This window comes from Pristiophorus japonicus, chromosome 17, assembly GCF_044704955.1.
Source record: "Pristiophorus japonicus isolate sPriJap1 chromosome 17, sPriJap1.hap1, whole genome shotgun sequence".
Taxonomy (NCBI): Eukaryota; Metazoa; Chordata; class Chondrichthyes; family Pristiophoridae; genus Pristiophorus; species Pristiophorus japonicus.
The window spans coordinates 95,592,158-95,620,150 of NC_091993.1; the positions used below are offsets into that span (position 1 = coordinate 95,592,158).

General features: G+C 42.8%; 1 protein-coding gene across 1 annotated transcript; it reads left to right on the plus strand.

Moving 5' to 3' along the window:
* Window positions 1–1,102: 1,102 nt before the first annotated feature.
* Window positions 1,103–27,914, plus strand: LOC139228236 (peptidase inhibitor 16-like). Its single transcript, XM_070859416.1, has 6 exons — window positions 1,103–1,258; window positions 9,042–9,260; window positions 10,611–10,720; window positions 11,079–11,167; window positions 19,475–19,864; window positions 25,516–27,914. Exons 1-6 carry the CDS (start codon window positions 1,103–1,105, stop codon window positions 25,614–25,616), a joined length of 1,065 nt encoding a protein of 354 aa, XP_070715517.1. The 3' UTR covers window positions 25,617–27,914.
* The last annotated feature ends 79 nt before the right edge of the window (window positions 27,915–27,993 follow it).

Genomic DNA, 27,993 nt, shown 5'->3' on the forward strand with positions numbered 1-27,993 from the left:
GTATTGTGTCCAATTCTGGGCACAGCATGGTAGGAAGGATGTGAAGGCCTTAGAGAGGGTGCAGAAAAGATTTACAAGAATGGTTCCAGGGATGAGGGACTTCAATTGCGTGGACAGACTGGAGAAGCTGAGGTTGTTCTCCTTGGAGCTGAGAAGGCTGAGACGAGATTTGATAGACGTGTTCAAAATCACGAGGGGTCTAGACATAGTAGATAGAAAGAAACTGCTCTTATTGGCAGTAGGATTGGGAACCAGAGGACACTGATTTAAGGTGATTGGCCTCCTTCTGTGCTATAACGATTCTGTGATTTTACAAATCTATGTTGGCTGATACTAGATAACCAAAAATCACTATAAATTTGCAGAAGCTTAAGTATTCTAAAGGATATTCATAATCTATTCCATTACTTTACATGGATTGTCAATGCTTCACAAATGCCCTTCCCAATCTCTTTCAGCACACGTAGTTAAATGTCATCTATCTCCAGTGATTTGTTGGCCTTTTTCGCCTGTTTAGGACTTCTCATTTATAATTATGTCTTTAGTTTTCCTTCGGTTATCTCTGGTTGGGGAGGACATGTTGCGCATCTCTTGTAATATTTGTAATCCATTCAGAATATGGTCTGTCTTGTGCTCATCTCACACTTTTACTGATCCCATACAACCCAGAGTTGAGCTGGTATCCCATCTACACCTCGGTAAGATCCGCCAATAAAATGAGTGAACATTGTCTGAATATAACCGTCCTGTGGCGTCCCACTGGGACACAGAATTGGGAACTGCATTTTAGATGTAGATTTATGAATTTTCTTGGGGATTATGACCTGGTCCCCCTCCCAGTCCACCAAGATTTCCCCGAGTGCTCTCTCTTTCATTCCTTATTTCCTATTACACGTCAATTGTTTTTGGAACCAAGAATCAGTATAAACTTGCAGCAGCTTCAGTATTCAAACTGCACAGCAAAATAAAGTGGTCGCGTCATCGTTTCCACGGTTATAGGCATAAGCATTGCGTTTCGTTTCCTTTGTGCTCTGACTGGGAGCCCCCACCTATAAAGTCCAGCCGAGCTGCTCCCGAGCTGTCACAGGATCTGCTAGGAAGGATGGCAGCCGGATCCTTGAAAGTGCTGCTGCTGCTCCTTTCTCTAACATTCACCGAGTCGACCCGCGCTCTGACCGAAATAGAGAAGGACGCTGTGGTTACTGCCCACAATAAGTATCGCTCTGAGGCATCTGATGCATCCTACATGCTGAGAATGGTAAGGGGCTTGATTCCTTTAGAGTTTAAGGAAAGGTCTCTGTTTTGCTACATTGTAGTCCTTGAGGCTAGCAGTAGCAGTTCACTCGCATATATATTAATATTGAGCTGGTGATACGGAATTGAAAATTTAGACATATTTGCAAACTTTTGCAAGAAGAATGCAATTAGGGAAGGGGAAATAATCGAATTGTCTAGCAGATCCACAACAAAATCGCTAATTATCTAAACTTTTATACTCGGGTATAACATTTTTTACACTGTGATCATTCTGACAAAGGTGCCCTCTACTTTATCCCTCTACATATAATGATATCGTTTCAGAGAAAGTAATCAATGATTCGAATTACGACTTGAAACAAATATATAACATTCCAACAGTTTTTAAAAAAAATCGAGACATCGCATGAATTCCTCAACTTTTCTGTGTTTTGGTGGGTTGGGGCTGGGGGCATGAGTAGAGAGCAGATTATTTTCAAAAACGTGGACAATCCCAGCCAGTGGGATAAACTGGACATCTCTCTGTGAAAAACATTCTCTTCCATTTGTGAGAGTTGAACCCCCGGACTAATGTATGGAAACAGGAGTATGGGCAAGGGTCACCCACATACCAATTGGATGCCTGGGTCTTTTGGGGGCAGGAAATGGGGCGGGTATCCGTCACCTAGATTGTGTCACTGTTCTAGTTTTCTGTCACTATTCCAGCTGGCACTAAAGGTGCCCAACTTAAAAAGGGCGATGGTAATGCTGTCGTGACAACTTAAACCCATTTCATCAATGCTGCCCTGGTTGATCCAAATAAAATGGGTTCGGTGGTAAGGGACAAGATGGAATTAGATTTAAAGAGTCCAGCAATTGTTATTAACAGGTTTATAGAAAGTCTATTTCTCCGCCAATTTGGATAATTATTTTAATAAGATATAAATTATGTCTATGTGCATTTCCTGTCCACAAACTTAACTTGTTGCTGTCATTTTTTGGGTCACACTTTTATGCCAACTTTTCCCATTGTAAATTCCTATTTCTACATTTCACATTCAATATTCCTGTGTCAACATCATGATTTATTGACGAACCAATCAAATCACGCAAAATGTTTCCCCCCCCCAAAAAAAAAGTCTGCCTTTTTTCTCAGTAACTGAAATTAGTAATGTACAAAGTAAAGTTTTAAGCGAAATAAACATGACATATTTCATATCAGTAACTATATCCATTCAATTCGCGCTTGTGTGTTTTGATAGCTTCATTAAAAATGTGACTACAAGGCATCAGCTTCTTTCACATTCAACTTCAACTGGATACTTTTACCAAGACTTCTAAATCACATCTGTGCATTCTGAGCATTACAGTTTGAGGAATTTCCCAGCATGCGATCTCTGCATTTTGAGCATATGCGGGGGGGTTCAGGTCTGAAGTATCAAAAGGGGCCAATTGTCCCATTGTGCAGCGCCTCCCTTTCCCATAAGGCAGCTTGACACTGCTCCCAGCATACTGCCAGCTACCAGGAACTGCCAACACTGCTCGACTGCTCCTCCCCAGTGCTCCAAGCATTCTTCTTAGTTCTGTTGGACCACAGAAGTGTGCTCTCCAGACTTCCCTCCACACCCACAAGCCCCTCTCAGCACTCATAATTCCTTAGCCTATAATCCCACAGTTTCCTAGTAATAGAAACTTTCAAATGCTCTCAGACCCTGACAACTCCTGCTCAAATGCCACCACCCCCATCAACGGATTCCTCTCCTATTTATTCCAGTGCTCCTAGAACCTCCCCCTCTAGTGTTCCCAGAATTCTGATATCCCACTCAACAAATCCCAAGACCCATCCCAGTTCTGGTAAAACGAAGCCCCCTTTTCCCAGTTCCAACAAGGTTGTAATTTATTTTCCAGAGGGGAAACTATTTTTTTGTTTAATTTTTGGAGGAGGAAGCGAAGGAGTAATGGAGGGAGGCCAAGTTGAACAGGCATAACCGGAGGTGCAAGGTACCACTTGTTGATATCCCAACCTCAAACCAAGGTCCTCCTACCTCCAGCTATCCAAGACTAGTGCTTGTGGAGACTGTGCTTCACAAAGGAAGCCATCAATGAATACTGCCACATACTGCAACCTGACCGACAGCCTGCTCCATTCACCATAGCACTGTCAGTGGCTGCGCAGATCATAATGGCCCTAAATTTTTATGCGACAGGATCATTCCCGATTAACAGTGGGCACAACAATAACATTTGCCAATCTGTGCGCACATGAAAAAAATGCAAATTGTGCATATGTTGTAGAACAACCTAGAGCTGATGGCAGCATGATAGGGTACTGAAATTTTACAGAGTGCTGTAATTCCCAAAAGTTCAAGAACTAATAGATTGCACCCACTTGGCCATATGGCACCCCTGATTAATGCTATCAAGTACATCAGTGGGAAAGAATTCCAATCTCTCAATGTCCAGCTCACCATATCAGACACGTGAATACTCAGGGGTAGAAATTGCCCCTCGCCCAAAGCAGGGAGCATGCACCCCGTTTGAATGGTTTTTACTGCAGCAGCGGTTCAGGCCAACTCTTGAGTGACATTCCGCTCTTTGTTGTTTTTTTCCCCTTGGACCAGAAGTTGCTCTTAATGAGGGCCGTGACAACACTTGAGGGACGTTTACGCGGTGGTCGCAAAACCTGAGGGGTGGAAGTTGGGGGGGTGCGGAGTGACCGCCGTGATAATGTCATCATGGCACCACGTCACCATGGCTCTCCCTGTCACTTAAAGGGGCGAGCCTTCGTGATTTTAAAAATTTGGCCCATTGGGCCACCAAGGAGGGTTTCAGCCGGGCCAGTGGTCTGGCACGCAAGAGGAGGTGCCAGGCTGCCTGTTGGTGGCCCGGCCGAATTGTCGGGCCGACTTGGCAGTCGGCTGACAAAAAAAACATGGTGGCAGTGCATCCTCCCCTTTAAGAGAAGCCACACCGCCATTGCAGAAGGCCTCAACCTCATTAGAGCACCAGGACAAAACAGGTTTTTGCATTGCCAGGCGTTCGGTCCGAAGATTTTCAAAGGGGAATGTCGCTGTGGGAGGAGGGAGGTAGATTGGCGGTGCGCACGGTGATGACGCACTTACCATGGATTGGCAGCAGCAGAGCGATACTGGGGTGGATCGGGGCACCACTGGGAAAACTCGGGAGGGCAATTGGGCTAGCAGCGGCCATTCCATCTACAACATAGCCGCTGATTTGCAGTGATACAAGCCTTAAGGAGAAGGGCAATTTTGGCCCCTGGTTTCCTGGCAGCTGGAACAATGTCTTCAATGTAAGGTAGTCCACCATGCCCACAATCTTTCACAGAGGAAAATGAATATCTGAGTGGATCAAGGTTACTCTCTATGTTGCAACAACAATGGGGTGGCATAATGGTGTAATGATCTGGATGTGGAAGAATGCAGACTTGGAAATGGACTAGGTATGGAATAAAAAGCTAAGCTCAGGGTCAAACAGAGTGTGGAGCAGGATTCAGTCTGATTGGCAGACAGGAAGAATGGTGGAGTTGCAGTCAGAGATGCATAGGTCCTAGCAAGAACCCTTCAACAGGATAGCTTTAGTTTTCCTGACACTGAACTGAAGGAAATTTTAACTCATCAATGGCAGGCAGTTGGGTAATATCATAACAGCTTTGGACTCAATGATAGTGCTGGAGAGCGAGATATGTGGAAATTTACCCCATGTTTGCTCATACAGTCAGAAGAGAAATTAGAAATATTCGAAAAAAGGTTGCTGCTGTTATGTTTGGAATAACTCCACAAGATTAGATCTTAATGCTCTCCTCCCGAATCAGCTTGCACAACTCTTCATCTGTCTAGTCCATTGGTTTCATTGGTGCTAGCAGATTTTTGATGAGGCCATATATCGTGGACCCGCAAACGGTGAGGAGAATCGCTCTGCGCTTGATCATGGTTTCCGCCTTTTCCAGCTCATTGGCCACGAAGTACTGGTCAAGACACTCAACGAAGACTTCTGAATCATCACCCTCAACAAATCTCTCAAGAATACCAACGGCAGCCATAACTGCGTGAAAGTTTGTGATCTGCTACTTGTCGCCAATTGTTATGTTTGGAATAGCTCCACAAGACTGCATATCGTAAGCTCAAACTGTTGTGACCTTGGTCTCTTTATTGAAACTCCAGAGTGAGGAGGCAGCATGGTAGACTGCCTTTTATATCGGCTTGCCCAGGGTTTGTAGGTGACCCTTGGGTCTCCCATAGATGCATCTCCTGGTGGCAATCTTACACATTGATAATGTTTACATACATAACAGCTGTCAAAATGAATTTTCTTTGCAATATGATACCTGACATCATGTGTCAGCCTTGGATCAGGGTGGTACTCTCGCCACTGTGTCAGAAGATCATAGGCCCAAGAACCCCTACAGAGACTTGACCACATAATGGAGGCTAACATTCCAGTACTGAGCTGTCTGAGGTATCTTTCAAAAACCAAAGCCTTGTCTGCTTTTTCAGGTAGATGTTTAAAAAAGCATGGCACTATTTGAAGAAACTCAATGGAGTTCTCCTGGTGCACAGGCAGCAATTAATGAATATGATATAATTGGCATCATGGAGACATGGCTCCAGGGTGACCAAGACTGGGAACTCAACATCCAGGGGTATTAACATTCAGGAAGGATAGACAGAAAGGAAAAGAAGGTGGGTTAAAGAGGAAATTAACGCAATAGTAAGGAAGGACATTAGCTTGGATGATGTGGAATTGGTATGGGTAGAGCTGCGGAATACCAAAGGGCAGAAATCGCTAGTGGGAGTTGTGTACAGACCACCAAACAGTAGTAGTGAGATTGGGGACAGCATCAAACAAGAAATTAGGGATGAGTGTAACAAAGGTACAGCAGTTATCATGGGTGACTTTAATCTACATATAGATTGGGCTAACCAAACTGGTAGCAATGCGGTGGTGGAGGATTTCCTGGAGTGTATTAGGGATCATTTTCTAGACCAATATGTCGAGGAACCAACTAGAGGACTGGCCATCCTAGACTGGGTGATGTGTAATGAGAAAGGACTAATTAACAATCTTGTTGTGCGAGGCCCCTTGGGGAAGAATGACCATAATATGGTAGAATTCTTTCTTAAGATGGAGAGTGACACAGTTAATTCAGAGACTAGGGTCCTGAACGGGAAAGGTAACTTCGATGATATGAGACATGAATTGGCTAGAGTAGACTGGCAAATGATAGTTAAAGGTGGATAGGCAATGGCAAACATTTAAAGATCATATAGATGAACTTCAACAATTGTACATCCCTGTCTGGAGTAAAAATAAAACGGGGAAAGTGGCTCAACCGTGGCTAACAAGGGAAATTAAGGATAGTATTAAATCCAAGGAAGAGGCATATAAATTGGCCAGAAAAAGCAGCAAACCTGAGGTCTGGGAGAAATTTAGAATTCAGCAGAGGAGGACAAAGGGTTTAATTAGGAGGGGGAAAATAGAATATGAGAGGAAGCTTGCCGGGAACATAAAAACTTTGCAAAAGCTTCTATAGATATGTGAAGAGAAAAAGATTAGTAAAGACAAAAGTAGGTCCCTTGCAGTCGGATTCAGATGAATTTATAATGGAGAACAAAGAAATGACAGACCAGTTGAACAAATACTTTGGTTCTGTCTTCACATAGGAAGACACAAATAACCTTCCGGAAGTACTAGGGGACCGAGGGTCTAGTGAGAAGGAGGAACTGAAGGATATCCTTATTAGATGGGAAATTTTGTTAGGGAAATTGATGGGATTGAAGGCCGATAAATCCCTGGGGCCTGATAGTCTGCATCCCAGAGTACTTAAGGAAGTGGTCACAGAAATAGTGGTGATCATTTTCCAACAGTCTATCAACTCTGGATCAGTTCCTATGGACTGGAGGGTAGCTAATGTAACACCACTTTTTAAGAAAGGAGGGAGAGAGAAAATGCGTAATTATAGACCGGTTAGCCTGACATCAGTAGTGGGGAAAATGTTGGAATCAATTATTAAAGATGAAATAGCAGTGCATTTGGAACGCAGTGATAGGATTGGTCCAAGTCAGCATGGATTTATGAAAGGGAAATCATGCTTGACAAATCTTCTGGAATTTTTTGATGATGTAACTTGTAGAGTGGACAAGGGAGAATGTGTGGATGTGATGTATTTGGACTTTCAAAAGGCTTTTGACAAGGTCCCACACAAGAGATTGGTGTGCAAAATCAAAGCACATGGTAGTGGGGGTAATGTACTGACATGGATAGAGAACTGGTTGGCAGACAGGAAGCAGAGAGTCGGGATAAATGGGTCCTTTTCAGAATGGCAGGCAGTGACTAGTGGGGTGCCACAGGGCTAAGTGCTGGGACCCCAGCTCTTTACAATATACATTAATGATTTAGATGAAGGAATTGAGTGTAATATCAAGTTTGCAGATGACACTAAACTGGGTAGCGGTGTGAGGTGTGAGGAGGACTCTAAGAGTTTGGAATGATGAGACGAGATCTCATAGAAACATATAAGATTATGACAGGACTGGACAGGTTAGATGCAGGAAGATTGTCCCCGATGTTGGGGAAGTCCAGAACCAGGGGACACAGTCTAAGGATAAGGGTTCGGCCACTTAGGACTGAGATGAGGAGAAACTTCTTCACTCAGAGAGTTATTAACCTGTGGAATTCCCTGCCGCAGAGAGTTGTTGATGCCAGTTCATTGGATATATTCAAAAGGGAGTTAGATATGGCCTTTACGGCTAAAGGGATCAAGGGGTATGGAGAGAAAGCAGGAAAGGGGTACTGAGGTGAATGATCAGACATGATCTTATTGAATGGTGGTGCAGGCTCGAAGGATCGAATGGCCTACTCCTGCACCTATTTTCTATGTTTCTATGTAAAAGTTATACCCCATACATCACTAAAACTACACAAAAGCAAAATACCGTGGATGCTGGTATCTGAAATCAAAACAGGAAATCCTGGAAACCTCAGCGGGTCAGGCAGCATCTGTGGAGAGAAAGTGAGTTAACGTTTCAGATGCTGCCTGACCCGCTGGGATTTCCAGCATTTTTTACATCACTAAAACTGTTCATCTGATCATTTATCTCAGTGTTGTTTGCAGGACCTTGCTGTTTGCAAATTGGCTGCCAGATTTCCCAACATTACAACAGTGACTACACTTCAAAAGTACTTCATTGGCTGTAAAACACTTTGGTTCGGTCTTTCTAGCTCATTTGCTTAGTTTGCAACTTTATTTTAGAACTTTTACTTTTGTGCTGGGTTCCCAAAGAGCAGCGTTGGGGTGGGAATAGTAACTCTCTTTTACAGCAGCCTGCTTCTGATGAGTGTAAGCTCCACTGAATTGTCGGTGAGCAGAAGCAGCTGCTGTTTGCCGCACCTCCGACCTCCGTTCTCAAAACCTACAAACGGTTCGGTTTCCCAAGGGCTTGCGTTGTTTATTTGTCCATGTGCTATACAGGGACCAGGAGTAATGTGCACTTGCAGTCGGTGGCCTACGGCAGAAATGTCCTAGATGACGCAAGGTATTACAGAAATAAACCCAACATCACAATGTATTGTACCATGCGGGTCTTGCACATCAATCTCTTGCTCTGATTTACACATTTTTGAATACTAATTAGTTTCAACACATATATATACCTCCTTCGATTATGACTGATTTTATTCTATTTGACTGAACTCAATTTAACTTCAAGCTTAAATGGACGATTTACAATCTAACGATTCGATACTTTCATATATGTTTGCTTACTCATGAATTCGTTCATTTTTAGAAATGGGACAAAGACTTGGAAGAAATGGCTGTTAACTATGCACGCGAATGTACATGGGGACACAATAAAGACAGAGGCGAAACCGGGGAAAATTTATTCGCGACTACTCGCCCACTCGACCCGGAAAAAGCAGTGGAGAAATGGTATTTAGAAATTGCACATTATACATATGAGACTATGGAATGTACTCCAGGGAAATTGTGTGGACACTATACGCAGGTACGATATTTTAGTTTAATTCTCAGAATCAATATATCTCAGTTATTGGTTTGATTCCAGAACATATTTAACATCTTCCATTGTAACTGTGCTTCCTGAGATTGGTAGAACCAATTTTAGTTATAATCTGCACAGCACTTACAAACAAAGAAAGTTTCACACCTTTGGATAGTACGAAGGTCTCAAAAATGAATCACTGCAATATTAAACAGTCCCATTCCCGAATTGTCTTTTAACGTTAATTTCACTTTGTTCCTCTTAATTTCACTGTCCCTGCCCTGCCCCCTCACTATAATCCTCATGGGACCCTTGATCGTCTGCAGAGTAAATTGGCACTGATCAAACTTGAAACACAAATCCACTTGCAAGTTCCCAGTACATTGACTGACAGCTCAGGACCAGAAAAAAAAAACACATTTACTATTAGTCCATGATATAGATGTAGCTCTCCCACTGAGACAAGACACTGCCGAGTGAAGCACTGAGCCAATGGCTTAGGTTTGATTCCCATGTTGTGCTAATTTATTTAATCTCATTTGGGGTACTACCACTGCCTTTAGCAACCTGACCTAAAATAGGTCTATCCATGATTAATAGCCAATAACCCCAGCTAGAAAATGAGTCTGTGATTATTGATAGAGAATGTGACAGAGTTTAGCTATGATGCCCTCCAGGGTCAGTAAGATTTTGGTACTTTATGTAAGGCCCACACTTGGGAGTGGTGCCAATGTGCTGCAGGTGTCTATGGAATCATACCTCAACATAAATCAGTAGCTTTGGGAGAGGAGGGGGAAATGATTAGCACATTGGAAATAAAAAAATGAAATAAAGACATAGCCAACTGTCTGACTAAATATTTACAAATATATAAAATTGAAGGCCAGGAAAAGACCAGTTGGTCTGTTGAGCCTATCCTATACTGTCAGGGTGTAATTTGCGCACACTGTGAGCCCCATCTATTGCCCTCTTGGCAACCGTCAGCCACATAATCAGCTGGAAGAGACAAAAAAAAGAGAAAGATCCTTCGGCTGATTTAGGAGAAAACTCAGGGAAATGTCTCTCCGACCCCCCCCTAAGCTGATCATTATGTTTGTTATGACTTGGTATTTGATAGTGCTACTTGCGCGGTGGGAGCTGCTAGCAAACCCAGGGCTACACTATAAGTGATCAGCAACTTATTGCAGCTACATATTGAATTGGTGTGGGAAAACATTTTAATCGTGACTGAAAATATTAGTCTTAGTTAATTTTACAGCATTATATTTAAAGTTTATTGTTGGTAACTGCATCTGATGTCATAACGCTTTTCAAATTCATATCTTGATTTTTGTGGTTATTTGATATCTGCAGCTTGTCTGGGCAAATAGTGACAAAGTGGGCTGTGCTAGTCACGATTGTGATGAACTAAAAGGCATGGATATAAAAAACATGTCTATTCTGGTATGCAACTATTTACCTCCGTAAGTATAAATATTACTGAAATCTCTACATATAGCCATTTCTAGCACTTCTAGGTGAATATATCATGTATGAGTGGGATTTTTGCATTAAATACTGCTGGTTTACAGTTAAATTCTGCAAGGTTATCTAATGCTATGATACTGAAGTAATTCTTTACATGTTGTGTTAACACTGTAGCTGGAAATACGTAACTCCATTTGAGTACTTCTGTAAAATTACTGTATTCTGGTGCTTTATGATGCCACATTTGAAGGAAATATAGCCCTGAAGTGCTGAGAGTGGAGTTTCTTTCTGTAATGTGTTTGTCAGAGAATTTGCCAAACCACTCAAACTTTTTCATGATATTTCAATTTGCAGAGGGAATGTAATTGGACAAAAACCATATGAACAGGGGACTCCATGCACTAAATGCCCAGCTGAATCCAAGTGCATTGACAACCTTTGTAGTGAGTATTTTTTTATACAATACTTTTGATTTAAGTTAGTTAGATCCAAGGGCTGATTCTACAAGGGCTGACTCTCCCGACAGGAAACCTTGTCTGCCAAGATTATGTTTTGAGAATTCAGGAGTACACACCCAATGATCTTCCATCCATTTAAATTTTATTGGGTCTATTTCTGGGTTTTTACCAGACCTGCTATCTTGGAACAGCACTGAGGGTACACCAGAATCAAGATCCACCCATCTACAGTGTGACCTGGAGCTAGAGTCAGAGTCTGAGCTGTTTCCTGCAGTCTGACCTTGTTTCTGAGACAGCAGATCCTACCTCTTTGCTCTCACAGCATTCTCAGTTGTTCCATCTGCGTGTGATTGTTTAATACACACTGAAGAACATTACAAATGATATTCCCTATTAGTCCAACAATTTGGGAGCAGTGAAGGGAGTGTTCCTGGACATTTTATCTTGATTGACTTTGAAGTCGGCCAAGATTTACTCTGCAGGCAACTAACTTAAAATCTAAAAGTCTCGGCCCAATGACATCATTGGCGCTGCAAGAGCATTTTAACTTTGGCATTCAGGAGTCCCACAAGGGGCCAACCCCAACAGCTGTACCGTAACAGAATTCTGTGCAGATGTGACCTATATGTTACTTATTCATGGAAAAAGAGTGTTCCACAAAGAGTACATGGGTACAGGGGAAGGACCTGATTGGTGAGTAGCTGGTGAGTGTTTTTTCTTTTAGTTTTAATGTTATTTCTGATAAGTAAGTTTATAGTATATTAAATAGAGGCATGGCAGGACAGCTCAGTCCTGTGCAATGCACAACCTGTGCCATGTGGGAAGTCCTGGACGCCTCTCGCAGCCTGAACGACCATGTGTGCAGGAAGTGTCACCAGCTGCAGCAGCTCGAGCTCCGGGTTTCAGAGCTTGAGCAGCGACTGGAGACACTGCAGTGCGTCCACGAGGCTGAGAACTTCATGGATAGCATGTTTCTAGAGGTGGTCACCCCACAGCTTAAGAGTGTGCAGGCAGAGATGGAATGGTTGACTGCCAGACAGAAGAGAAGGACTAGACAGGTAGTACAGGAGTCCCCTGGGTGCATCTCACTCTACATCCAGTATTCTGTTCTGAGTAGTAGTGGGGCCGATGGTTCCTCTGGGGAGTGCAGCCAGAGCCAAGCCCATGGCATCACGGGTGCCTCAGCTGCACGGGGGTGGGGGGGGGGGGGAGGAAGAAGAGTGGAAGAGCAATAGTGGTAGGGGATTTGATAGTTAGAGGAACAGACAAGCATTCCTGCGGCCAGAGACATGACTCCAGGATGGTAGGTTACCTCCCTGGTGCTAGGGTTAAGGATGTCACTGAGCAGCTGCAGGACATTCTGAGGGATGGGGTTGTGATCCATATCAGTACCAATGACATAGGTAGTAAGAGGGATGAGGTCCTTCAGTCAGATTTTAGGGAGCTAATAGAGAGATTAAAAATCAGGACCTCAAAGGTAGAAATCTCCGGATTACTCCCAGTGCCATGTGCTAGTGAGTATAGAAATAGGAGGATAGAGTGGATGAATGTGTGGCTGGAGAAATGGTGCAGGGGGGAAGGCTTTAGATTCCTGAGGCATTGGGACCATTTCTGGGGGAGGTGGGACCTGTACAAGCCAGGCGGGTTACACCTCAACAGAACTGGGACCAATATCATCGCGGGGGGGTTTAAACTAACTTGGCAGGGGGATGGGAACCATGGAGAGTAGATTAAAAAAAGGAGAGAAGCAAAACTGGTATTGGAAAGCAGAAAATTAGAAAGTGAATTTGGAAGGCAGAGGAAACAGGCTAGAAAATGGACAACAAGGGAATTTGACAGTGCCAAATGGTATATACTTCAATGCAAGGAGTCTAGGGAATAAGGTAGATGAGCTGAGGACACAGATAGACATGTGGGAGTATGATATTACTGAGACATGGCTGAAAGAAGGGCAGGTATCGCAGCTCAACATTCCTGGTTACAGGGTTTTCAGATGGAATAGAGAGGGGAATAAAAAAGTGGGGGTGTCGCAGTATTGATTAAAGAAACAATTACAGCTGTGAGGAGGGATTGTATGTTGGAAGGATCATCAAATGGATTGAATTGAAGAACAAAAAAGGGGCGATCACACTGCTTGGAGTCTACTATAGACTTCCAAACAGTCAGAGGGAGATAGAAGAGCAAATATGCAAGCACGTTTCTGAGAAGTGCAAAAATTATAGGGCGGTAATAGTAGGGGATTTCAACTACCCAACTGGGATAGAATTAGTGTGAAAGGGTACTGAATTTCTAAAATGTATTCAGAAGAACATTTTTAGCCAGTATGTAACAAACCCAACAAGGGAGGGGATGGTTCTGGACTTAGTTTTAGGGAATGAAGCTGGGCAGGTGGAAGGGGTATCAGTGGGAGAGCATTTTGGTGCTAGTGATTATAATTCAGTGAGATTTAGGGTAGTTATGGAAAAGGACAAAGATAGACCAGGAATAAAAGTTCTTAATTGGGGGAAAGTCAATTTTACTAAGCTGAGGTGATTTGGCCAAAGTGAACTAGACATAGCTACTGGAAGGTAAATCAATGTCAGAGCAGTGGGGGGCATTCAAGGAGGAGATCCTGAGGGTTCAGAGCAAATATGTCCCCTTAAAGAAAAAGGGTGGGACTAACAAATCTAGAGCCCCCTGGATGTCAAGGGGCATACAGGCTAGGATAAGGGAATAAAAAGGAGGCTTATGACAGATATCGAAGGCTCAATACTACAGAAACCCTAGAGGACTATAGAAAGTGCAGGGGTGAAATTAAAAAGGAAATTAGGAATGCAAACAGAGAGCATGAAAACATTTTTACTAGTAAAAGCAAGGAAAACCCAAATATGTTTTATAAATACAGCTTGAACCTCCCTTATCCGAGCACCCTCGGGACCTGGCCTGTCCCGAACGAGGAGTTTTGCCGGATGAGGGGTGGTCATGTGTTTGGGTGGACTGCGCCTTTAAGTGCTGTTGCTGGGGTAAATGTGTGTGTACGCCGATTGGCTGGACGAACTGTCAGTCAGTTAGTCAGAATATCAATGTGCAGGGGGTCTCAAAGAACCGGCGGGCCGACCGGCACAGAAGAGTCGATGGGCCCCAGTGGGCCCCGAAGAGCCCTGAAGAATCGACGGGCCCCGGCAGGCCTCGAAAAGTCAGCCCGACACCCCCGGAAGGAGCACTGTGGCGAGGAGTGGCCAGCCCGAGGACTGTGGCTGCAGAAGTTCCAGCAGGGCGATGAGTAGGAGGCAGCCAATTGAGGAGAAAGATTATATTGGTAAGTAGGATTTTGACAGTCACATTCTGTGCATGCGCCACCCAGCAGCTGGGAGTGGTCCCGGACGAGGGGTGGTGCCAGATAAGGGAGTCCCAGATAAGAGAGGTTCAACTTGTACATTAAGAGCAGGAGGATAACTAAAGAAAGAGTAGGGTCTATTAGAGACCATAAAGGTAACCTGTGTGTGGAGGTGGAAGACGTGGGTATGGTTCTTAATGAATACTTTGCGTCTGTTTTCACAAAAGAGAGGGGTGATGCAGACATTGCAATCAGGGAGGAGGAGTGTGAAATATTAAATGAAATAGACATAGTGAGAGAGGAAATATTAAGGGGTTTAGCAGCCTTGAAAGTGGATAAATCGCCAGGCCCGGATGAAATATATCCCATTAAGTTAAGTGAAGCAAAGAGGAAATAGCAGAGGCTCTGACCATCATTTTCCAATCCTCTCTGGTTACAGGTGTGGTGCTGGAGGGCTGGAGGACTGCTAACATTGTACCCTTGCTTAAAAAAGGAGAAAGGGATAGACCGAGTAATTACAGGCCAGTCAGACTAACCTCGGTGGTGGGAAAATTCTTAGAAAGACACGGATTAATCAAGGATAGTCAGCATGGATTTAAGGGAAGGTCGTCTCAGACTAACTTGATTGAATTTTTTGAGGAGATAACAAGAAGGGTTGATGAGGGTAGTGCATTTAATGTAGTAGATATAGGGATTTTAGCAAGGCTTTTGATAAGGTCCCACATGGCAGACTGGTCACAAAAGTAAAAGCCCATGGGATCCAAGGCAAAGTGACAAGTTCGATCCAAAATTGGCTTAGAGGCAGGAAGCAAAGGGTAATGGTTGGTGGGTGTTTTTGTGACTGGAAGGCTGTTTCCAGTGGGGTTCCGCAGGGCTCAGTACTAGGTCCCTTGCTTTTTGTCGTATATATCACTGATTTAGACTTGAATGTTGGGGGTATGATTCAGAAGTTTGCAGATGATACAAAGATTGACTGTCTGGTTGATATTGAAGAAGAAAGCTGTAGACTGCAGGAAGATATCAATGAACTGGTCAGATGGGTGGAGCAGTGGCAAATGGAACTCAATCCCGAAAAGTATGGGGTAATGCATTTGGGGAGGGCTAACAAGGCAAGGGAAAACACATTAAAGTTAGGAGTTCTGAGAAGTGTAGAGGAACAAAGAGACCTTGTCCACAGATTTCTGAATGTAGCAGGCCAGGTAGATAAGGTGGTTAAGAAGGCATGCTTGTCTTACTTGCAAATGCTTGCCTTTATTAGCCAAGGCATAGAATACAAGAGAAGTGAGGTTATGCTTGAACCGTATAAAACACTAGTTAGGCCACTGTGTACAGTTCTGGTCACCACATTACAGGAAAGATGTGATTGCACTAGAGAGGGTACAGAGGAGATTTACGAGGATGTTGCTTGGACAGGGGAATATTAGCTATGAGGAAAGATTGGATAGGCTAGGTTTATTTTCTTTGGAACAGAGGAGGCTGAAGTGTATAAAATTCTGAGGGGTCTAGAGTGGATAGGAAGGACCTTTTTCCATTAGCAGAGGGGTCAACAACCAAGGTGCATAGATTTAAAGTAAGTGGTAGGAGGTTTAGAGGGAACTTGAGGAGAATTTTTTTCATGCAGAGGGTGGTGAGGGTCTGGAACTCACTGCCTGAAAGGATGGTAGAAGCAGAAACCCTCACCACATTTTAAAACGTACTTGGATATGCACTTGAAGTGCCGTAACCTACAAGGCTACGGACCAAGAGCTGGAAAGTGGGATTAGGCTGGATAGCTCGTTGTCAGCCGGCGCGGACTCCATGGGACAAAATAGCCTCCTTCTGTGCTGTAAATTTCTATGATTCTATGATACTTGGGCTCCTCCATTCCAGCTTGCATCTCTCTCTCCTGCGACCAGCATCTGTTCAGCAACCCTTCCCACCTTACGTACTTTATCCTGGGACCCTTTACCTTGGGTCCCTGGCAGTGTTCAGGACCCATCCCAATTCCTGTTCCTGTTTGCCACCCCTAACTTTATTCCTGATAGCATGGGCTGGAGATAGATTTTAAAAATCTAAATGATGCTTGGTTGTTGAAATTGGACAGGCTTCGATTCCTTCATAACTTCTGGATGTACCACCTGTTTGAGACACTCTAGGCACTGAGTTAAAATTGACTCCTCTGTTACCAATTACAATAGTTACATTTTTTTTAATGGTCAACAAAGCGTAAGAGATAAATTAGAGACTTTCTTCCAGCTTCAAAATTCAACAGGTTTCTTTATTTGTTCATGGGTAGGATGTTGGTGGCAAGGCCACATTTATTGCCCATCCCAAGTTACCATGAAAAGATGGTGGTGGACCTTCTCCTTGAACTGCTGCAATCATTGTGGTGATGGTGGTGATGGAGCAGCCCCATTCCTAATTTTACTTGGTAGACAAAGGTCATTGATGAAGCAGCTGAAGTTGAGCTGAAGTCACTTTTCTGAGGAACACCTTCATTGATGTCCTGGGACTATGAATGACTTACCTCTGAAAACCACGACCTTTTTCCTTTGTGTCAAATATGGCTCCAGCCACTGGAGGATTTTCTCCTTGACCCCCATTGACTTCAGTTTTGCTCAGGTTCTTTTATGTAATACTTGTTCAAATGCTGCTTTAATGGCAAGCATAGCAACTCTCACCTCCTTTGGCATTCAGCTCATGTCTATATTTGCATAAAGACTTTGATGAGGTCTGGAGCTGAGTGGTTCTGTTGGAAGCCAAATGAATATTGGTAAGCAGGTCATTGGTGAATAGGTTTCACTTGATGGCTCCTTCCATCATCTTAGCTGATAATTGGAAAGAAGCTGATAGGGTGGTAATTGACCATGTTAGTTTTATCCTGTTTTTTGTGGATAAGATATACATGGGCAATCTTCCATACGGTCAGGTAAATGCCAGAGTCACAACTTTGCTGGAACAGCTTGCTAAAGGAGCAGGTAGCTCTGGTGTACAGATCTGTACACTATAGCTGGAGTGTTGTCAGGCCACATTGCCTTGGCTGTGTTCAGTGAACACAGCTGCCTCTTAACGTAACATATAGAGAACCAAATTGGCTGAACACTTGTATCTATGAGGATGAGGATCTTGGGAGGAGGTCATATAAGGATCATTCACTCATCACTTTTGGCTAAAGAGACTTGTAAATATTTTCATCTTGTCTCTTGCATGAATATACTGGGCTCTACCAGGGTTAAAGATGGGCATTTTCATGGAGCTTCTTTCTCCTGTTAATTGCCTGGTTGTCCACCATTCAACTGTATATGGTAGAGCTTTTGCTCTGGTGTGTTGAAGTTGCTGAGTCTAAGGGCATCACAATACCTTGAGAAAGTGCATAAAGTTAGGAGTTCTGATAAGCTTTACCTTGCATTCAGCTTCCTTTCAACTTTGCCCTCTCCTACAGATTCTCATTTGCATTAGTCTAGAATATAAGTAGCCTGTTCTTCCTGCAGAGTCAGGGTCTTCCTTCATGGTGGTCCCCCCCATTGCTAATTTTCTGGTGCTGATTGTAGGCAACCTTTCCTTTGGAGGGTCAGAAACTTTAGTAAATGCATTTAAAAGCACAAAAGACAATTCATTGGATACATTTATTCATGTGATTGTGAAATATTAATATGTATATATATTTTTTTTAAATGTTGTTACAACTCTTAGGGCCCAAGTTTCCACATGATTTGCGCCTGATTTTTAGGAGCAACTGGTGGAGAACGGACTATCTTAGAAATCGCAATTCTCCACATTTTTTTTTCTGCAGTTCTAGTCAGTTAGAACAGTTCCACTTTGGAACAGAATATTTTCTTCAAAAGGGGGCGTGTCCGGCCACTGACGCCTGATTTCAAAGTTTCCACAGTGAAAACGTACTCCAAACTAACTTAGAATGGAGCAAGTGAAGATTTTTGTAGAACTGAAAAAACCTTGTCTACGCATTAAAAAATCAGGCACAGGTTACAAATTAGGCGTCCAGAACGAGGTGGAGGGGGAGGGGGGGGGAAGGGAAGTCATTAAATTCTATAATAAATCCTTACTTATACTTATACAAATATTATACAAATAAATCCAACCTGAATAAAAATTTATAAGCAAAGAAAAGATTAAATAAACCATCTTCCTACCTGTGTGAAAGTGCTTCAGCCAGGGAGAATTCTGCAGGAAGCCTCACAAGTTGAGGCAGCCGTTCCCGCGGGGGGGGGGGGGGGAGGAGGAAGCCGTTCGTTCCCGACGGCGGGGGGGGGGAGGAAGCCGTTCGTTCCCGCGGGGGGGGGGGGGGAGGAGGAAGCCGTTCGTTCCCGCGGGGGGGGGGGGAGGAGGAAGCCGTTCGTTCCCGCGGGGGGGGGGGGGAGGAAGCTGTTCCAGACGGCGGGCGGGGGGGGAAGGAGACAGTGAGAAGGCTGTAGGAAGCCTCACAAGTTCAGCAGCCATTCCCGCGGGGGGGGGGGGAGGCCGTCGGGAAATGACTGCCTCAACTTTCTGAGGCTTCCTGCAGCCTTCTCACTGCTGCAAGAAGCCTCAGTGCTGATGTGCTGATGGCAATGTGCTTTTATTAAAAAATGTTCAAAAATTAAACAGCTACAAAGAACTACAAAAATGGCCGAGTGCCAATGTTTCCTTCACACTGTGCGTGCGCGAACGCTCCAACGCGCACGCGCAGGGTTGCCGACGGGAAAAAAACTAATTTTAATGGTACCCAGCCCCTCCCACTTACAAAATCGGCGCGAGTGGTAGGCTCCGCCCCCCTGGGCGCCGCGCCAAGCAGACATGGAGCTGCAGGGCGCTCCAGAATCACGCGTTTTTTTTCCGGCACCGTTTTTGGCACGAAAAACGGGCACCCAGCTCGGAGGGGCGCCCGTTTTGTAGCGTGTGGAAACTTGGGGCCTTAGTTTGGGCATTGTAAATTACAGTTACTGAGAACAAATACTTTTAGATAAACTTAATAGTTGCTTCTAAAATGTCTTTTGCAGCATCTGACCTAGAGGAGCTGGAGCCAGAGCTGGAGCCAGATCCACAGTTTCAGCCAAAACTGGAGGCAGAGCCAGAGGCACAGCCAGAGCCAGAGCCAGAGCCAAAAATGGAGCCAACCTCCGAGCGAGAGACAAAACTGGAGCCAACCACAGAGCCAGAAACAAAACAGGAGATAAATCCAGAGCCAGAGACAAGCCTGGAACCAACCACAGAGCCAGAAACAAAACCAAAGCTAAAAACAGAGCCAGAGATAAAACAGGAGACAGACCCAGAGCCAAAACTGGAGCCAGGGACAGAGCCAGCTCCAAAGTTTGAGCCTGGGACAAGGGTTGAACTGGAGACAAAACCAGCACTAGGAACAGAACCCAAGCCCAAGCCAGAGATACAAAGTAAGAAATTGTTCTTTATCTATTGATAGTGACATCTGTCCCTTTGTCGCAAGCTCCTCCTCACCCATTTGCTTTCTCCCAGATTCCCAGTGACTGCCATTCTACTCTCTCTCGCTCTCTCTGGTCTGGAGTCTCCTCCCTCCTGTCCATAATGAATTTCCTGCTTTTATTCACCTCTTACCTGCCTACCACTCAAAATAAGATATCCAAAATTAAAGCTTTTTTAAACAATTTTTTCATCTTTAAACTTCTTTTCCCCAGTAATAACTCATCTTGGGAAATTTAGATTTAAAATTAAAAAGCACAAAGTTTTTAAAAACATGGTTAATTTATACATTCGAAAAAAAACAAGGTGAATAAATATTAAATAGCCAGGATCATGGCTAAATTTCCCCTTTTGTCATGAATGTGTTGAGCAGGAGATGAGAACTGCTTCGAAGGAAGACACAAATAACCTTCCGGAAATACTAGGGGACCGAGGGTCGAGTGAGAAGGAAGAATTGAAGGAAATCCTTATTAGGCAGGAAATTGATGGGATTGAAGGCCGATAAATCCCCAGAGCCTGATAGTCTGCATCCCAGAGTACTTAAGGAAGTGGTCCTAGAAATAGTGGATGCATTGGTGATAATTTTCCAACAGTCTATCAACTCTGGATCAGTTTCTATGGACCGGAGGGTAGCTAATGTAACACCACTTTTTAAAAAAGGAGGGAGAGAGAAAACGTGTAATTATAGACCAGTTAGCCTGACATCAGTAGTGGGGAAAATGTTGGAATCAATTATTAAAGATGAAATAGCAGCGCATTTGGAAAGCAGTGACAGGATCAGTCCAAGTCAGCATGGATTTATGAAAGGGAAATCATGCTTGACAAATCTTTTGGAATTTTTTGAGGATGTAACTAGTAGAGTGGACAAGGGAGAACCAGTGGATGTGATGTATTTGGACTGTCAAAAGCCTTTTGACAAGGTCCCACAGAAGAGATTGGTGTGCAAAATTGAAGCACATGGTATTGGGGGTAATGTACTGACGTGGATAGAGAACTGGTTGGCAGACAGGAAGCAGAGAGTCGGGATAAACGGGTCCTTTTCAGAATGGCAGGCAGTGACTAGTGGGGTGCCACAGGGCTCAGTGCTGGGACCCCAGTTACTTACAATATACATTAATGATTTAAATGAAGGAATATCTCCAAGTTTGCAGATGACACTAAGCTAAGTGATGATGTGAGCTGTGAGGAGGACGCTAAGAGACTGCAGGGTGACTTGGACAGGTTAGGGGAATGGGAAAATGCATGGCAGATGCAGTATAATGTGAATAAATGTGAGGTTATCCACTTTAGTGGTAAAAGCACAAAGGCAGAATATTATCTGAATGGTGGCAGATTAGGAAAAGGGGAGGTGCAACGAGAATTGGGTGTCACGGTACATTAGTCATTGAAAGTTGGCATGCAAGTACAGCAGGCGGTGAAGAAGGCAAATGGCATGTTGGCCTTCATAGCTAGGGGATTTGAGTATAGGAGCAAGGAGGTCTCACTGTAGTTGCACAGGGCCTTGGTGAGGTCTCACCTGGAATAGTGTGTTCAGTTTTGGTCTCCTAATCTGAGGAAGGATGTTCTTGCTATTGAGGGAGTGCAGCGAAGGTTCACCAGACTGATTCCCCGGATGGCAGGACTGACAAATGAGGAGAGACTGGATTGACTGGGCCTGTATTCACTGAGGTTTAGAAGAATTAAAGGGGATCTCATAGAAACATAAAATTCTGACAGGACTGGACAGGTTAGATGCAGGAAGAATGTTCCCGATGTTAGGGAAGTCCAGAACCAGGGGACACAGTCTAAGGATAAGGGATAAGCCATTTAGGACTGAGCTGTGGAGAAACTTTTTCACTCAGAGAGTTGTTAAGCTGTGGAATTCTCTATGGCGGAGAGTTGTTGATGCCAGTTCATTGGATATATTCAAGAGGGAGTTAGATATGGCCCTTACGGCTAAAGGGATCAAGGGGTATGGAGAGAAAGCAGGAAAGGGGCACTGAGGTGAATGATCAGCCATGATCTTATTGAATGGTGGTGCAGGCTCGAAGGGCCGAATGGCCTACTCCTGCATCTATTTTCTATGTTTCTATATAGCAAGAAATCTTTTCACTGCACACACTCATTTCCTTGCTCTGTATTTTTCACTTTTCTGAGCCTGATTTTTAAATTTTGTTCAATTTTATTTTTCTTCTTTATTGCTCTTCTACTATGAAAGTCTTTCTTTCTCTTCCCTTTCTTTCCCTCACACACACTCACACTCTTGTCTCCCCCTTCTGACTCTGGAATCTCCATACATTGTAACTACCACAAAGTATTAAATATTTGTGGAAAAAGTAAACTATTACCTAATTCTACTAAGCAATTTTGATTACAATTAAGTCATTTTATTTCAGTCTTTATTATATAAGGAACTTACCATCCCCATCGTATTTTTAAACAGTTGCTCAGCAACAAAGAAACACCATCAAATGTGGGAATTCAGCACTATGCTATAGTGTTGTTCAGACACTAATAATGTTAACAGTTTTGTATTCTGGATAAAATAAGTGACAGCGTGCTGAACTTTCAACTTTTGCAGTGAGTAGAACGGGCATTATCGGATTGACCGCCCATAATACACCCCACCCATTTGCCTTTCCACCAACTTCAATACAAAGGAATATCGGTCATGATGTATAACAGGTCTGACCCACTACCTCCCATTTTGTATCCCTGCCAAAGTTGAAAGATCCACCTAAATAATCTTTTGAAGATAAATTATCATCTTCAACACAGCCAGTACAGAGCTTTGCCCATGGAGGGCACATTTTGTCAATTCATGCATAGTCCTAAACTCATGCATAACATGAAAAGCTCTGAGGTGGGAGCAGTGAAGATCAAAATTGGTGGTAGAGTCTTAAACCATCTTGGGCTTGCTCTCCGGAATTCACTCCCCAAACCCCTGCACCTCTCTATCAGTCACCCCACCCCTTCCTTCAAAACTCTCAAAATTCATCTCTTTGACTAAATTCGTCATTACTAAGTTTTATTCTTGCTCCCACAAAAGCTTTGCACTTTTTTTGGTTTATTCTCAAGATGTGGGCATGACTGGCAAGGCATGAGGTAAATTAGGGACATTCTGCCAGCTTCAAAATTCAAAAGTTAAAAGAAAATGTGTTCATGGGATGCCCATCCCTCGTTGCCCTTGAGAAGGTGGTGGGTGAGCCACTGCAGTCCATGTGGCAAAGGTGCTTCCACAATTCTGTTGGGTACAGAGAAATGTTCCCCCTAAGGTGCACGTGCGTAACCGCACTGTAATCTGAAAGGTCCCGTGCAGGCCACTCATTGTTTTTTACACTGTAAATACCGCGCATGCACAGAGATTTAAAGGAGCCTCGCATTAAAAGAAGCAGGCCGTGCAGAACAAAACGCAGCTTACAGGGAACGTTGGTAGGGAGTTCCAGGATATAAGTGCCTTGGATCATTTCTTCATGTTAATGGCACCATATAAATTGCAACTCGTCCATGTACAGAAAATCTGTATCGTCTTCTTGCCACCCCTCTTTTGCTGTTCTAATTTTCTATCTTTTTCACTCTCTTCAGTATACAGTTTTGTTTCCTTCCCCCTTTTTTTCTTTCTTTTGCTTTCTGACTCTGGAATCTGTCTGCCTCTGCAATTCAGTTCCTTGTTGGCCATTCGGCACCTAGCATTTCTAAGCACCAGCAAAATTAACTGAACATAGACTAAAACTAAGCAGTGCAGAAGATATTTGCCTGTAAAACAACAGAGGCAGCGGGAGATTTAAACATCAGCATCTTCCTGACAATGGAGGCAACGCAAGCCTGGAGTAGCTGGAGGGAGATTTAAACACCAGTGTCTCCCTGACAACGGAGGCAACGCGAGCCTGGAGCAACTGGAGGGAGATTTAAACATCAGTGTCTCCATAACAATGGAGGCAGCTCGAGCCTGGAGCAGCTGGAGGGAGATTTAAACATCGGCGTCTCCCTGACAACGGAGGCAGCTCAAGCCTGGAGCTATTATAGATCCTATCAAGAGGATAAAATGAGAAGTAAAAAGTAATAAAATTATGACATCACAAGGATGGAGGACAGTGATTGGTTCTTCAAGATTAATTGGATCACTGGACAGGGAATGAATTTTAAAGAAAGCTAATAACTGATTTAAATTGATTCAATTGCTGACTTTCTAATTTTAATTAATTTATAATTATGGTATATATTATTTAATTTTGTTTAACTATAATTAATCTTTATTGTACTGATTTTACTATTGTATACTCCTCATTGTATTACAGGCAACTCTCGATTATCCGTACACGGATCTAACGGAAAACCCGCTATAACGGCGTTTTTAAAAACTGTCGCACATGTGAATATCTCGATCACTTCAAATGTCAATCACACATAAATTGACTCAGGCGTGCACTCCTTTCTCACTTCGCAACTGACACAGGCATTAAATAACTGTCACACACATGAAAATCTCGATCACTTCAACTAGCAAGCACATAAATTGAAGCAGATGTGGACTTCTTTCTCACTTTGCAACTGCCACAAGCATTGAAAGCAGTTCAAGCAGTCAGGTGCACAATTTAAAATGTTTTGTGGAGGCACTAAAAGGAAACGAAAGGTATTGCGCATTCAGCAGAAGTTAGAAATTATAAAGAAGTATGAAGCTGGCAGAAGTATGAAGCTAACATAATAAAATAATTTATAATTTCGAGACGATATGAATCCATTGTCATGTATTTTATTACTTTCACGCTATGATAACATGAACTAAGTCTTCGTGGTTGGTTTTATCACTGTCAAATTTCAGCTCTGAGACGTGCACTGCCCTAGCAGCAAAATCGTTTAACCGGAATAACCCAATCTCTGAGGGACCCAGATAATCGAGAGTTGCTTGTATTTACAATGTAATTTGAATTACTTTTTTTGAAAGTTTTTTCGCCTGTGTCTATCTGCGTGCGCATGTTGTCTGTCACTTCAGACCCGAGCCTTTAACCTCTTTTTACACTTCCTTCTCACGCTTTTTCTCTCTTTCCCTCAATGGTCAATATCTAATGTGTTGTAAAATTATTGTGAAGCGCCTTGGGACATTTTACTACGTTAAAGGCGCTATGTAAATAAAAGTTATTATTATTAATAAAACCAAAATTGTGTTGGTCACCACATTAAAAAAAAACTTTAAAGCAATAAGAGGCATGCCCCTTGTTACTTGGCAACCCAAGGAATCCTGCGATTATTTTTTAAACCGCAAACAGGTAATTCTTTCCGAGGGTTTTATGAATGTTGCACTCTGAAAGTTGTTGGTACTATATGTCCTGCCTGCACTGAGCTTTAAAAAGCCCACATAAACTAATTTAGAAATGACAAAATAATTTAAGGTTATGAAGGAAGACCAAAATAGACCAGCTTAACAAAAGAAAAGACAGGCGGATCACTTTGTTTGTGCTTATCAAGCAGAGAGTTTCCTCCCATTGACTATGAATGAGGGAGTGACAATTGTGACCAAGAAAACTGTACTAATTCAGCTAAGTATTTTTGATTGTAATAAATTATTTTATTTATTTCAAAAGTTAAGATAAGAGGAACTTACTACTTTCATCTTATTTATCAACAGATGCCCTGCAACATGCAGCCCACAATGGGAACCCAGCATTCTGCTCGAGTATTATTCTGACACTCATCATGTTATTTCTTTTGTATTGTGTAGAAAGTTAGAGATAATGAATGTACAATCAATAGGGTTCCCTTCGGCTTCCCGAATGGAATATCTTCCTTGCAATCCTACCAGTCATAAAAACTTTAAAACTGAATGTAAAAAATAGAAGAATGCTGATTCCCCAAACGCTCGAGCTTGATTAGTTTTATTGTGGGATTTTTAAACAAATTGTTGGAAATTTTTGAAATTGCTGTCATTCGATGCTCATGTTACCAATTGTCTGTTCAAATAGCAAACATGTGAGTGTGTGATATGACACCAAGAGAGACGTTTTTTGCTGTTTAATGGCAACAGCTGAGATGAGCATTAAATCTGGTGAAAAGTCAGGACATAAAGTGAAACCGTCATTTTGTTTTATATGCTACTCCTTGTTCTTCACCCAAAAGTACAAGGGAGTGAACTTTTTAAAAATAGATCTATTTCTGATGAAAACCCTTGTAGGTCTTATTAATAAGCTTATAAGGAAAGACCAGATAGCAGGTTGCTGATGGAAGCTAAAATAACTAAGTAGCAAATAACTTATCTGCTGAGAGGGGTTAATTCAATAATGGAACAGCTAAACTCTTTGGCAGAATGCGTGTTCAACATGAAATTTAATATTATTGTTGTATTAATTGGTTCAGTGTTGCCCTTAGTGGGAACACATGCAACATCAGAGACTAAGCGTGCATCCCACCAACTAACATTGGGCCTTCAGTTTACTGTATTGTTCTCACGAAGACTGGGACTTCAATTAGCTGAGCAGTGCTCAGCTCAAGGACACTTTAAACAGATGAGCAGCAAATGGTTAAAAATTTCCACGTGTCGCTCTTCCTCACGGGAAACTGAGATTATCAGATTCTGGTTGTTTAAATAAATCATTACAAATTCAAAGAAGGCTACAATTCTAACCAAAGATAAATATTTTAATCCTTTCATTGCAAACCACAAAACAGTTGATGCACACAATTTTCAAAACTTGAATTGACATTGATTCTTTGTTCCTGAATTCAAAACTCAGTGATCAATTACCCACCAGATCAAATACTTTGCTCCGAATAGAGTTGTGGGACCAATGCTACAGTTCCATCACAATAATGGCAATGAGTGGTTAGGATCTGGAATGCGCTGCCTGAAAGGGTGGTGGAGGCGAATTCAATCGTGGCTTTCAAAAGAGAATTGGATAAGTACCTGAAGGAAAAAAAATTGCAGGGCTTTGGGGAAAGGGCGGGGGAGTGTGACTAGCTGAAGTACTCTTGCAGAGAGCCAGCACAGGCGCGATGGGCTGAATGAACTCCTTATGTGTGGTAACCATTCTATTTGGGCCCGAACTTGGCCTTACTGCCCGCTGCCGCCAAGTTTTTTGGCAGGTGCCCTTGCTGCATATGGAAAAGCTGTGCAACTGACTGCCTGCTGACCCTGGTCATTGAGAGGTAGGTATGCAAAGGACTGCAGATATGTTCTGTGGCCTGCTGATGTCCATGATATTCCTCCTTTCACCTTTCATCCTCCTTCAACCATGAAATACTGTACTTGAGACATTTAAAAATAAAATTGCATTAAGAACTTAAAATAAATTTGCCCTGCAATTTGTTTAATAAAAAACTTTTCAGAAGTCTGGAAAAATGCTGAATGAAAACAATACTAAATAGATACAATGAATATTGCCAAAAAACTCCCATAAAAGCCTATTCTTATTCAAGAGTTCAATTGCTCACGGAGCTTTCCTTGCAATGAAAAAGTAGCATACCTGGAACAAATCCCATAGTTATTCATTTAAATATTGGTGCATCAAATCTGGGATCTTAATGAGGCAGGCATGAAAGCAGCAGATACCCCAGCACATAAAATGCAAAGGATTGCAAGCCAGTAAAAACTGACTTGAGTCTGCTTTCCCAATTCTGGGATTTCCCCTGCAAGCATAGCACAGTTGCTCCCCTTGTGCACAGTGCCACAAAATCAACCCTTCAAATTAGAAAAATGGCAAGATCAGTAGCCCGGTTTGTAAAAGTGTAAAACACCCCGCAATGGCAAAGGTGGAAACAATTCCATTTCCAGTGTTAGTACTTTCACCTTGATAAACATAAGTAAGAAAATATAAGCTTTATCACAGGGAATATGATCACGAGCACAAACCAAAATTTGTAATGATGCTTTGTTACCACCTTGCTCTTGAGCCAGGCTGTCCATTGTCCTGATAGTTACAGCCTGTGTGTGTGTTCTCACTGACTTCTTAAACTTCATTATCATCATTTTATGAGCGATAATACAACTACATATAAAAGACAACTTGGACAATTGCAAAGTTGCAGAAAATAGTGTCTGAAATCTGTATTAATTTTGCTCTTGTAATTTTATCAAATATTCAAAAATTAATATTACTATTATGTTATAAAA